A 12,748-nucleotide genomic window follows, 5' to 3' on the forward strand; every position below is an offset into this window, starting at 1 on the left:
CAAGCTTGTACGTGAGGTGACAGGGGTCCAAAAGCCCTGCACTCCATATCCCACGCGGTTATTTTTGCTTATGCGCTATTATCAGAACCAAATTATTCCATATTTTAACCAAATTATATTGTCAATATTTCAAGTGTATTCAATTTTATATATATTAAGCTACTTAATTAAAATTGCGGTTACATTTAATCTTGTTTGGTTTTTTTCTTATTGGATAATTGGGCAAATATAACAGTGTTATGGCATCAGACTTTTATGTCCTTAACAAAAAAAAAAGAAAAAAAAAGTGTGCCCTCTTATGAGCCATCTGCTTGGTGGGGTATAACCTGTGAATAAGCCCCTTTCAGATATTTGGCAAGACAAAATGAGTCTTTATCTCTGAATCACATTTCCTAATTGGAGATGCCACAGGTTTGAGTATCAGGCAGAAACAAGAAAGTCTCAGATTTTGAGGCCAACTGCTCAGATGTTAAAATGTATTTCTAACTGGCGTAACTGATACAGACTTCACCACCTTTGTGCCATATCCTACATTTACTTGGGATCTTGTTATCTTCTGTGATCATTTACACCTAACTCCAGAGCAAATTCAAGTCCAGATTCAGGAAACTGCAGCTGCCTTGAAACATGTCTACTCACCATCAAGTAACACTTCTACCCAGCATCAAATAACACTTCCATGCACTGTCCAAAGCCTTCTCATGGCCTGAAGAGACACAGGCTCAAGCAGAGCGAAAACATGTAAAACAAATAAAGCAGCAGATTCCTCAGAACAACTGTCAGGAGTGATTCTGATCCTCTGTCTGCCACCATCTACCCACAAGCAGACCACAGCTGCTGCTGTTGGGGCAGGTTTGCTGTGACAAGCCTGTGGTGACCCATCCTGCAGTCCTGGAGGGACACTCAGCAATGGCCACCCCACAGTGATGCCTCCTATCACTGTTTATAATGACTCCAGAGCTAGAAGCCCCAGGGCTCTTGCTTCACTGGTGGCTCCTGCTGGGCTGCATTTACCTACACACAAGCCAGGATGTTTCTTCTTCTTGGTTTCTCACACTGACACTCCCACAGTGTCTCACCCATGCACAGCTCTCAGCACACAAAGCACAAGTTAAACACATGCAGTGGGAAGTAACAGCATTTGCTTCTGCTGCCAGACTCCTGGAATGGAATGGAAATATAAGGGCAGGAATTTCAAATTCTATCCCTCAGTTTATTGGTTTGTTTATGATATGGGGGAAGGTAGTCCAGGGTACATGGAGGAATCTAGGGCCACCCCTGCATGCACTCAGCATTGCCACTTGCAGTGATCCAGTGTCGTGGAGCCTGTGGAGCATCAGTGTGATCAGCCTGCAGAACAGGAGGCTCAGGGGGACCTTCTTGCTTACAGCCACCTGAAAGGATGTTGTAGCCAGGCAGGCAGCACTCTCTCCTCACAGGTAACAAGTGATACAACAAGAAATTGCCTCGAGTTTTCCCAGGGGATGTTTAGATTTGGTATTAGGGAAAATGATTTAGACAAAAGAGAGGTCAGGCATTGAAATAAACTGTCCAGGAAAGTGCAAACATCACCATCATCCTGCCACCATTCAGGAAACACGTGGATGTGGGCCTTAGGCATGTGGTTTAGTGGTGAACATGGCAGTGCTGGGCTAATGATTGGACTCAATCTTACAGATCTTTCCCAAATTAAACAATTCCATTATTCTATCGTGGGACCTTCCTCCCCCAGACGGCATCAAAGCCTCTCATAAAATCATAGAATGATAATAATAAAACCATAAACTGTGAAGGACTTCAGTGGCTGAAAATTTATCCTGGTTCAAATGCCAGTTAAATGCACCCAATCTAATCTTTCTGTGCCTTTCCAAGTCTGGGATGGCAGGAGACTCAGCTCGGGAGGGCTTGGGGGGATCTCACCTCTCTGGGGGCCTGAAACCTCTTTCCCCTTTAATCCAAATGCACTTGGGCTTCAGAGCCAACAGAACTCATGGGTGAAGGTGACTGGTGCTAGGGAGGGCTGGCTGCCTCCTTCTACCGCTGCAGTTCAGTACCACTTCTCTGGCAGCTCTGCACATAAATTTTTACACCTTTGAGCTAAATTAAATGAAGCATTAAAACATCTCAGACCTCTTGGCTTCAGGCACTGATGACACTAAGGATTTATTGAGCTGCCAAAGCCCAACAAGGCCTGTCCAAGGGGTGCCCTTCTGCCCTTATTCTTGCCTAGAAATGTTATTTATCAATACGATATGTAATAAAATAAGTACTTTTAAGAGCAAGGCAACACTTTTTATTTTTATTTAAAAAGGCCTTGATGGCAGGAATATAGTGTAAAAATCATTGGAAAAACTAAAAGGCATCGATACATATTGGAATATACACTTTTTACATAAATTACATTTATTTATTTTTTCTTTCATTTGAGGTTCTTATTTGATATTGAGGTCTAATAGTTAATAGGTCCTGGGATCTGGACGTTTAGACCACCATAGTCTAACATGTACATGTTCATGGGCCATTGCTGAAAGAGAGGGAGAGAAAAAGAAGGCAAAAGTCTCCGTTAGGACACAACACAAAACCATGCAAACATCAAATCTCTGACATGTTCCAACAACTGGCTGTTGCTCCCACTTTCCAAGTAAGAGAAAAGAACCAACCCCAAACCAAAACACCATTAGCAAACTTGACAAAAACCCTTGAAAGTTTTTATTTCTCTTGTGCATTTTTGGGGAGTTTTATTTGGTATCATCCACAACTGAAGCCAAGCCCTGAAGGAATGCAGTTGTATGCATCTCCCTGACTTTATCTCCTCTTTTTACTGTTTCGTGGCATTCTAGAACTCTGCATTGCTCCCAGAACCGAGTGAGAGCCTGGACACCCAGCACAGCCTGGACCGTGGGGAACCACCAGGTTCTGCTGAGAGGCACACAGACCTGAGGTGATGTCACCAGCACTCGTGTTTTAACCCAGGGGTGGAGGGATTTGCTTGAGCCTGTCTCATGTGCAGCACCCACTGAAGCTGAGCACCCCGAGGCACACTGCAGGAACGCAGGAGAGCCCCTGGGGGTGTCGGGCACTTTGCTCTGCTGACCTCCCCCAGACAAACCCTGCAGCAAAAAGCAGCCCCACAGGTGCGTCTCCTCCTTTGCCAAACCTGCTCGTGCCATTTTACATCATACTTTAGTGTTTGTCAGGTGGAGGGAGGTGGTGACAGCTCGAGGAGAACAGAGCAGCATCCTGAAGCTGAAAGATAGGTAGGCAGTAACCCCCCTAATATCTGGAAGGCTTTACCACAAGCGAGATCTGATTTGTTGATGATGTAGACTCCATATTGGAAGAAGAGGAAGAGGAAGAAGAGGAAGAGGAAGATACCGAGTTCCCTTCGGAGATCCTCTTCCGCTTCCGTTTGGGAACACTGATGTCTTTGTCTGCAAGGAGAGAGGGAAGGCATGAGGTGTCCAAGCCCTGAGAGTGGTCCCTAAATGTGGGGACTCATCTTGCCACTCTGACCTCGCCTTCCACAGAGCATCCCCTGCAGTGCTCTCTGGGCTGCCACTGGTGACACAGGCTTGGCCTCCATGAGTGGCACAGGGCTGTCAGCTTTGCTCACACTGCAGGCATGCTCTGGCTTGCCAGATCTCCCTTCTCTATTCATCCACCTCTTTTCATAAAACAGGATTGTAGTTATCTCTAGGACTGCTAATTCTGACACATTTTATTAAAACAGTCTGAGATTTATCGGGATGATGGGACAGAGAAACACATTCCTTGACAGAAAACCTTGTTGCCTTAGAAATTCAACTGCTAAATGATGGCTCAAATTAAGGGCTTTAACCAGGGAATAGATTGCTCATGGTGAGTAAATTGTTAATGGGAGAGGGATAATTACATCCTCCAGAACATGCTGAAAGTTTGAACCAAACAGCCCAGTCTTCCCACAGCTCACAGAACTGGAATCCTCCAAGAGGATAGATCACTTTAGAACAGATGCTGAGCCTAACTTTTTGTAGATAGGACCTTCTCCCCATCCTGCCTTGGGGATGTGGGAGGTTCAAATGCCACCTCACAACTCCCATTCATTTTCTCTCCCACAGTGCCAGGAAAGCAGCCACAGTTATGTCCTAGCCCTTCCCTTACCTGTTTGTTTGGCCTCGGTGCAGATTTCAGCAAATGGCCTGTGGAAGAGACAAGGCATGAGTCAGTGGTTTCACCCTCTGTGCCTGCCTGTGCTGGGACACAGCCCAGACCCTGACCCTGAGCTGACTCCTCCAACACCCCTTTGTGTGGAGAGGGGACTTGGAGCATCCCCAGTGCATCCTGGAGAGAAGCAACCTGAAAGAGCTCAGCTGGGTCTCTGAGTTACCAGCCCCCATGTCACATCCTTTCCCAGCATCACCATCCCAAACTGCACAAGAAAGAGGGGACAAATGGTCCCTGTGACCCTTCACTGTGCCCACCCATGGGCAAGTACCTCCCTGCAGCCAGCACAGGACAGTGGATGCCAGGGATGGAGCAGGTCCTCCACAGGAATGTGGTGGCTCTGGTGGCCTCAGGGTGAGTTGCTCTGCTTATGGCTGAAGAAGCAAGGACAACACTTAACAAACAGAAACATCCCCCATCACAGAGCTGGGAACACTTACTGGAGCTGGTTTATAATCACTATTCGGATGCTCTCCCGTGCCTTCAGGATCTTCTCCAGCCGATGAATGTCATAGGTGTTGGGATTTCTGAAAGGGATATCGTCCGGCAGCCCCGTAACCTCCACAGAGTCAGGACTGTCCCTGATGAGTTTGTAGGGCACCATGACAGGCCTGTTCAAGCCCAGAGCCTCTCCTGTAATGGCAGAACAGAGGACAGCACAAGAGCTTTACCCTACAGAGCTCCAGAACCAACCAACTGAAGGAGCAAGAGCCCTAGGGCACTTAGGGATGCCATGGCTGCTATGGTGCCCAACCTTTGCTGCAGTCACATATCCCACCCAGCCATGTTACAGGTACCTGCCCAATTTATTGTCTGCTCTGTTAGTCTCTATTTAGAATTCTGCCAGAAGGCTCAGGTGAGTTCAGAACACACACACACACACACACACACACACACAGAGCCCAAGCCCATGGCTGGACCAGCAGCAGCAGCAGCATGCAAGACAGCCCAGGACAGAGGGGAAATGGAAGAGATTTGCCTATTTCCTCTTGCCTCTGCACATCAGCAGGTCTGGAGGTCACTGGGGTGGAGACCAAAGCCATCCTTGTCATCACATCACATCACATCACATCACATCACATCACATCACATCACTCCTGCCCATTTCTTGAATCAGTTTATCTCTTTGGCCTCCACAACATCTTATGGCAGTGATACACCTCAGTTTAATTCCTTGCTGCATTAAAAGCCCTTCCTTCTGTACAAGTAAACCTGCTGCTCACCTCTCTTGGTACCCTTTCATTTCCTGCTCACTGGGGAGCAGAGAACATCCCTCACTCCTGTGCTGTCTCTGACTGTAAGAGCCTGGTCCCCCTTGCATCTCTGCAGCCCCAAAACCTGAAGCTGTTAGTGGCTGCACAGCCACATTTCTGGCTTTCCTCCCAGAGACTTTGTCCCATCAAAGGCTGACATCAGACTGAACAAATTCCTGCTACTGTGCTGCATTTTGCCATACCCCTTCCCCTCCCCAAGGATGAGCTGTCAACAAGAAGGTAATGGTCCCACCTGCCAAGAGTGAGGCACAGGGATGTCCCTGGGGGCAGGCTGTAACATGGAGCAGCAGGACAATATCTGTGCTGCAGCAGCTGCCATGGGCTTGGGCTATAAATAGAGGCCTTTGTGGAAATAATTGTAACTGTGGCTGCTCTCAGCAGAACCAGCCTCACCCCATGACGGGTACAAGCAGAGACTCACCGTATTTTTCATTGAAAAGCTCTTTCACTTGCTCTCGCAGAATCACCTTCTCTCCAAGCCTGTTGGCATCATCCTCATCTGCAAAAGCAAGAAAGAACAGGGGTGAACTTAACTTGTTTCCTTCTGAGCCCCTGGAAAACCAATTTCACTGCCATAATGCAGGACAGTATCCCTGTCCCTCTGCCCCAGCATGGCCTGGGGACACCTCAGAGGTGCTGCTCTGTGCTTGCACTGTGTGACACCTCTCAGAGCTGTGCAAAGCACTCCAAAATGCTGCCAGATCTCCATTTGCCATGTGCTGCCACAGCTAAAAGCATTTTATACCTACTCTGCAAAGCTGTAAATGACTAGAAAAAATGCAAAGCAATGAAGACTCAAGCCCTCAGTGCCATGAATGCTCCCACAGGTGACATCAAGGAATGAGAGAGCACTTTTTTGGCTAAGCTCCTAAGTGAAGTATTGTTTTATAATATGTCATATAATCAGCTTGGCTTTCCTAGCTTTCTTAATTATCCTCATTGTGCTAAACAGTTTCTCTTCCATTCTCTCATGTCAAACATTGTGCCTAAGTCAGTAGATTTTTACATTCAGCTATTTAGCATCCTCAGGAGGCTCCAGGACAAATGACTTGGGTCATGACCTTAACCTCTGACCTAGGGTCAAATGACCCTAACCCTAACCTGTCCCTTTAATGCCTTTTTTTCCCAGCAGGTATATAGTACCAAGTGAACACACCTTATCTGCCTCTTGCTGTGGTCACCCCTGCAGCTCCCAGCAAGCGAGGACCAGCAGGACCTCAGTGGGGTGGGCTCCCAACCTTCTCTCCTCCCAAAAAGGTTCCTCACTGCACCCAAGACAGGCACTGTCACCAAGGCTGGCAAGCCACTGGGTAAAAATCATGGAACCACTGAATGGTTTGGGTTAAAAAGGACCTTCCAGGACCATCCAGTTCCAAGTTCCTGCCATGGCCAGACACATAAGGTGTGCCTTGCAGACACAGTGCTGTGTGCTCTGTGCAAGTGCTGGGGGCTCACGCTGCTGCTGCTGGCTCAGGTGATGGTGGAGGGTGGCTTAAAAGGGTAGAAAGAGGTGCTGGGAGGTGCTGCCCAAATCCCATCTTTAGTATTGGCATCCTCAGGTGTCTCAAAGAACATTTAATCACAGTATTTCTGTTAATGCTTTAAGCCAAGAGGTTTGAACCCAGCCCTCAGCACCCTCAGCTCAGGGGGCTGAGGCTGCCAGAAGACATTGTTCAGGCCCTTGTTCAAAGTCACTTTCCAGCTCTCCTGGAGCCTCTTTAGGCACTGGAAGGGGCTCTAAGGTCTCCCTAGACCCTTTTCTTCTTCTGGTGAACACTTCCAGCTGTCCCAGCCTGGCTCCAGAGCAGGAGTGCTCCAGCTCTTGGGTGAGTTTGCAACCTCCTTTGGACTCATTCCAACAGGTTCAGGTCTTTCTTGTGCTGGAGGCCTCAGCAGTGCTTCAGGTGGGTCTCACAAGAGCTACTCATAGTGGGCTTTTACAGCATCAAGGTGATCCCTGAAAACTTTGGCATGAGGGATCAAGGCATCCTCTGCCCCCAGTTTGCAGCTATTCAGTTTCATTTTGTGCAATCACATGATTATGATTTTTTATTATTTTGAGAAATCATATGATTTTTGTTTTGGTTTCAAGCAAACACATGGCTGGAAGTTTAGTTTTAAATGCAAGGTGAAAATCCACTGCAAGTCCCTGCCCCCTGCATGGGACTGATTTCAGTGCTCAGCACTCCAGGCACAAAGATCCCATCCCACATCTCAGCCACTCTGCTGCTGTGGGTGCTGGAGAGAAGCTGGCAACCTCAAACTTCTGCACTCTGCTACTGCAGGGTACAGCCTCAAAAAAGCCTCTTCTCCACCTGGAAAACAATTGCTTTGCCTGGATATCACATATACAAACAAAAACAAACAAACAAACAAACAAACAAACAAACAAACAAAAAAACAAACCAAAAAACCAAAATCAAAAAAGACCAAAAAACCCACAAAAACAAAACAAAAGCAACCCAAGAACTTTCTGCAAAGAGAGCTCAGGGGCCAGTTGTGCTTCAAATCTGGAAATGGCAACAAAGCAGCTTGAATGGCATGGAGCAAAACATAAATACAATAGATGAAGATTACTAAGTGATGCCTTGCAGTGCCACTCTGGAGGCCATGGAGGATCAGAGGGGACAGCCCTGTGGGCTCCCTCTGTGACTTCCTTGTCATCACTGCTCAGTTTCTGGGCTGTGTATACGTACCCGTATGGATGTGTAGATGGTAGCAGACAAAGACACACCAAAATTCAGTGTTCTCATTCATTTAATTCTCTGGGACTGAAAAATGCAGCAGGTCTTTCCTTTCTGCTCATGCCCCAAGTGACCAAAGTGCAAGAAAAAAGATCTCAAGGGATCTTGTTTTTTGACCTTGAGGTGGGCACTACTCCCAAATTCCCATTCAAGGACACAAACAAATGTCATGAAAATCCTGGAACTGAGCATGCATAACAGTGAAGCCAAAGAGGAGCCACTGGCCAGTGGCACTGCTTCCCAGGGACTGACCCCTCTGTGCCCAGGCAAGAGGGATCTCCATCTCCCTCTGACTTTACCCATTTGGGTTTGGGAATTAATCAACTCAGGGAGTAAACTGAAGGAAAAAGTAAATCAAGGAAGTCAGCAGTGTTTCTGAAGTGTGCTGAGTCCTTCCCATAAAGCAGGTTTATCCATGCTGCTGGCTTCAGGTCTCTGGGGTTTTTTTTTGTTGTTTTTATTTTTTTTTATAGTAGCTAGTTGATTTTTTTTCCCAATTCTGCTTGCCTGAAGTCAGCACCTCTGCACTCCACAGGCATTTACATACAAGTGGTCACATTTTTAAAGCACCACTTACTGGTTTTTTATAGGTCTTGTCACAGAGCTTAACATTTCTTTGAGAGACACCAAGCTACTTTTAGTAATTATAAAAACTGAGGTTTAGGTGTCTGCTGTTGGGCAATAGAATCCAAACCATTGCTTATTCTTCTAATGACTCAAAAAAACCCCCACAAAACCAAATCCAAGGTATCCCCTGGATAAATAATGGTTCTGTGTTCATGATGTCATGTGCAGAACCTTGATCTCCGTGGTGAAGCCACAGCACAGTTGGGCAGGGTACCCAATGGAGCCTTCTTCCTTCCCATGCCCCCACCTGTACCCTCAGAGGTTGCTCAGGGGGATGCCTGTCCTCTGCTCAGCCTTTGCTCATGGAGCAACAACCTCCTGTTACCCAAAGACTTGTCCTGAAGCCTGTTTCATCAGGAAAACTGTCACTGCCCAACACATCTCACTGAAAATATGGCTCAGATCCCTTCTGCAGGCAATCCCAGACTCATCAAAGAGATACTCAGCTGCAGGCTGAGGGCAGGCTCCCTACAGCAGCCTGGGATCTGGCCCTGAATCCTAAGAGGAATCTTTCCCCTTCCAGCTTCCATGGCTGCAATTCAGTTATACCCCTGTGTAAATCCAGAATAAATGTGCTGACTTTACTGAGGCTGCTCTGCAGTAACTCAGGTTTAAATGCAGTTTGATTTAGCTTAACATATGTATGTTTTCAAAGCAGAGCTATAAACGTGTGGCAGCAGCAATTAACACCTAGACCCACAGCCAACATCCCAGCTGGTGGCACTGAGGCTGGATCTGCTGTTGCTATGCCATGCCTTGCCACAGGCACGGGCAGGTCAGCTCTTCCTTACTTCTGTACATCACTCTGTCTTACATCCCTGGAGCCCTCATGGCTACTCACCAACCCTGACCCAGAGTATGTGTTAAAGCAAAGCAAAGAAAACCCCAACCCAAACCCATGGAAGCTCTCCTTATGAATGTGGATTTGTAACAAATTAATTGTTGGGACACGTGGATGAAGATGAGAAGAACATGGCAGGTTTGTTTGGCTGGAGTGATGGCATCGATGTTCAGGGACTACAGCAACAGTGCTTAGAAATGCAGAAAGGATTAAAAACAACAATAAAACACTGTATCATTCAGTTCTGCATACCACAGGGAAACAGCAGCGGGGGAAAAACAATACCTGAAATTTGGGGGGTTTAGCCATTTTCATTCCCATATTAAAACACAAGTGCACTTCTTGTCTGCTACCATCTACGATGCACCAACTGAGCTACGTACCATTCAAAGCAGCATAGGCTTTTTCCAAAGATGTTATCCGTCTAGGGGCTACAGCACGAGTTAATGGAAGACAAAAAAACAAAAGAGAAAGAAAAAGAGATCCATGAGTGCTGCAGCTTGGTTTCTTGGTCACAAACAAAAGCAAAACCCAGGATTAAAATTCCTCTGGGCCCTTGGCACAGAGACATTTTGGTAGCTAATAACTGCCTGGCAAGTTATTTACTGGTGAGCTGGGCTCTCCACCTCATACCAGGACCTGCTTTGCTGGAATGTGCTTAAACCTGCAAGCATCCCTTTGGCTCTCCTGAGCAGCTCAAGGTCCACATGTGCATAAGGACGCATGGCCAAATGACAGCATTTATGGCATGTGCTGGAGCAGCAGCAGCTGCCTTGCACAGCTGTTCCAGTGCCAGAGGAGAAAAAAAAATCTCAGGTTAAAGCAGATGAAAAGCAAACAGGGAGGTCATGACAGTTCTGCATCAATAGGAGAAATGGGAGAAAAAGGAATCCCTAAGGAGAGGCTGGTGCTTGCCACTGACTCCAAAGTGATCAGTGACATAAAAAAAATTAACTTCCTCTGGAAAAACAGCCAGGGGTGGGACTGTGGCCTGGATTTGCACGATGGGCAAAAGGAAGAATGAAATGGCTCATCCTGCTGAAGTCACAGCCACAGGGAGAGCTGGTGGGGAGGTCAGGGCTGCAGCACCAAGGCAAGGAAGTGGCTCAGAGGGGAGGCTCTTGATGCAGTCACTGCAGTGAGCTGACACCAACAAACAGAAGGGGACTTGGGAGACAGCAGCAGCATGTGTCCAACTCTCCTGAGCAGAGGCATAAGCAATCTGAAGTAGCTCCAAATTCCCAGCTCAAAATACGCGTTCCCCATTTCAAGCAGGCTCAGGAGAGCAGCCACTGCAGCACAGAGCTCTGCTGCTGCCCTGCAGGGGGGAGGAGAGCCCTTCGGTTCAGCAGCTCAAAGGAACAGAAAAAAACATGTGCTTCTGCCCAGGGCAGCTGCAGGCACTGAGATTTGGGTGTAGACCCACGGGAACTGGGGCTTGTCACCCCTGAGCTGCAGGAAGACAAATTCTGCCATAAGTAGCTGCAGCAGTGCCACTCACTGCCATGCTGCAGGATCCCTCCCCAAAATAAGAGATCATCTCTGCAGCTTGGTCCCCTACATCTCTGGTGACACCCTGTGGGCAGCACCCACTGCACTAAATGCTTTTGCAGAGGGGAGGAGATGCAGATGGGCCATGCTGGTGCTGGGAAAGGCAAGCTGGATCCAAGCCAAGAGGGAGCAGGGTCCTGACATGGCTTCTGTCAGAAATGCAGGCAGGAGCACAGGCAGACTGCAGGCAGCAAGGGAGAGCAACATATGGCAGGATCTTTCCAATATGGCTCAGAACTGGTTGAGAAAAGGCAGCATGGCATTTCCTTTGGTTGGCAGAAACTCAAAGGCTTTTGCAGCATTTCAAGGTGCTGTTATGAAATTACTTTAAGAGGTGATTCAAATTTCTTGTCCTGCTAACTCAAATGTGGCATTCAGCCCTGAACCATAGGAAGCATCCCACCACGTTCAGGGCAACTGTCCTGCACGGTATGGAGTGCATCCCATCGTGCCAGGATGGAATGGCACCCCTCTCACTGTTTGATAAACACCCTGAAAAATGAGGGGGCTGGGGTCTCTGAAGGACACAACAGGATATGAGGGTGGTGGAGAGCAGGAGGAAGGAAAGAGCAGAGTGAACACAAGGGCTTGGATGAGCTGGGTGATGGTGCTGCCCTCTTGACAGCGAGGATGCCACACACAGAGGCAAATGGGAAAAGGAGACCAAAGCTAGGGAAAGAAAAAGGTGATTGGAATAATAAACATGCTTATAAACAGGCTTTGAAGCTCCACAGCTATTCACACCTGCTTCAATTTTAACCCTCATAATTATCCATATATAAAAACATATATTTTTATACAAACACACACACATATATTCAACCTGCCTGAATTTTCACCTTAGACTAGAAACAGTGACCAGTTGAACACTGAAAAATAATCACCCCAGGCCTGGCTGGTGGGTTAAAAAGGGTTGGGGGGGTGAAGGGAGATGGATATGGACTTTGAAAAGCAACCTGGTGATGGAGCAAGATGTGCTCAGCCCTCATCACAGCTTTCCTCTTTTCTATTTTTCTTGCTAGGAGTTTCCAATGCGAGGCACATCTCATCAAAGTCTTGAGGAGGATTGTGCTCTTGTGATTAAAAAAAGAAATAAATATATATATATATATATAAAGGATGCCTGGATGTGTGGGTTTTTTAATTAAATAACACTGCCTGCCCTACTTTATTAATTGGAGTATGGAAAGTAATCTATCATGATGGTAGGGAGCTTGGGGAATAGGACAGATGGAGCTGGTCTACATTTTCAATCAAAGCACATAAAAATTAACATACAGAAAGATTTTTGTGTGTGTGTATGTGTGTGTGTGCTAGATCACTTATGCTTGATAGTATTTTTCAAAGGCTCATATTAAGCCAGTTTTGTATCTGTGCCTCAGGAAAGAAAAAAACAAAAGGATGAGTGTAGTGTTTATAGCACTAGAGCTTCACCCCTGCTCACTCACTCCTGTTTAATGCTGAAAGATCATGCTGCTTTCAAAAAGGGGTTTTGAAAGTCTCTTTTG

General features: G+C 46.9%; 1 protein-coding gene across 5 annotated transcripts in view; it reads right to left on the minus strand.

Moving 5' to 3' along the window:
- Window positions 1-2,270: 2,270 nt before the first annotated feature.
- GTF2IRD1 (GTF2I repeat domain containing 1) overlaps window positions 2,271-12,748 on the minus strand; it is a 69,004-nt gene continuing 58,526 nt past the window's right edge. For 3 of the 5 annotated variants that reach the window (XM_041425057.1, XM_041425055.1, XM_041425053.1), the window contains 6 exons: window positions 10,073-10,120; window positions 5,899-5,976; window positions 4,644-4,836; window positions 4,141-4,178; window positions 3,295-3,431; window positions 2,271-2,524 (listed from right to left, as the gene is read on the minus strand). In XM_041425057.1, the coding sequence (XP_041280991.1) occupies window positions 2,450-2,524; window positions 3,295-3,431; window positions 4,141-4,178; window positions 4,644-4,836; window positions 5,899-5,976; window positions 10,073-10,120 (569 nt within the window). In that variant the 3' untranslated portion in view covers window positions 2,271-2,449. The remainder of the gene's footprint in view (window positions 2,525-3,294; window positions 3,432-4,140; window positions 4,179-4,643; window positions 4,837-5,898; window positions 5,977-10,072; window positions 10,121-12,748) is intronic. The other 2 variants (XM_041425056.1, XM_041425054.1) reach the window with 2 other exon arrangements.

Source organism: Onychostruthus taczanowskii, unplaced genomic scaffold (assembly GCF_017590055.1).
Source record: "Onychostruthus taczanowskii isolate IOZ18803 unplaced genomic scaffold, ASM1759005v1 scaffold86, whole genome shotgun sequence".
NCBI lineage: Eukaryota > Metazoa > Chordata > Aves > Passeriformes > Passeridae > Onychostruthus > Onychostruthus taczanowskii.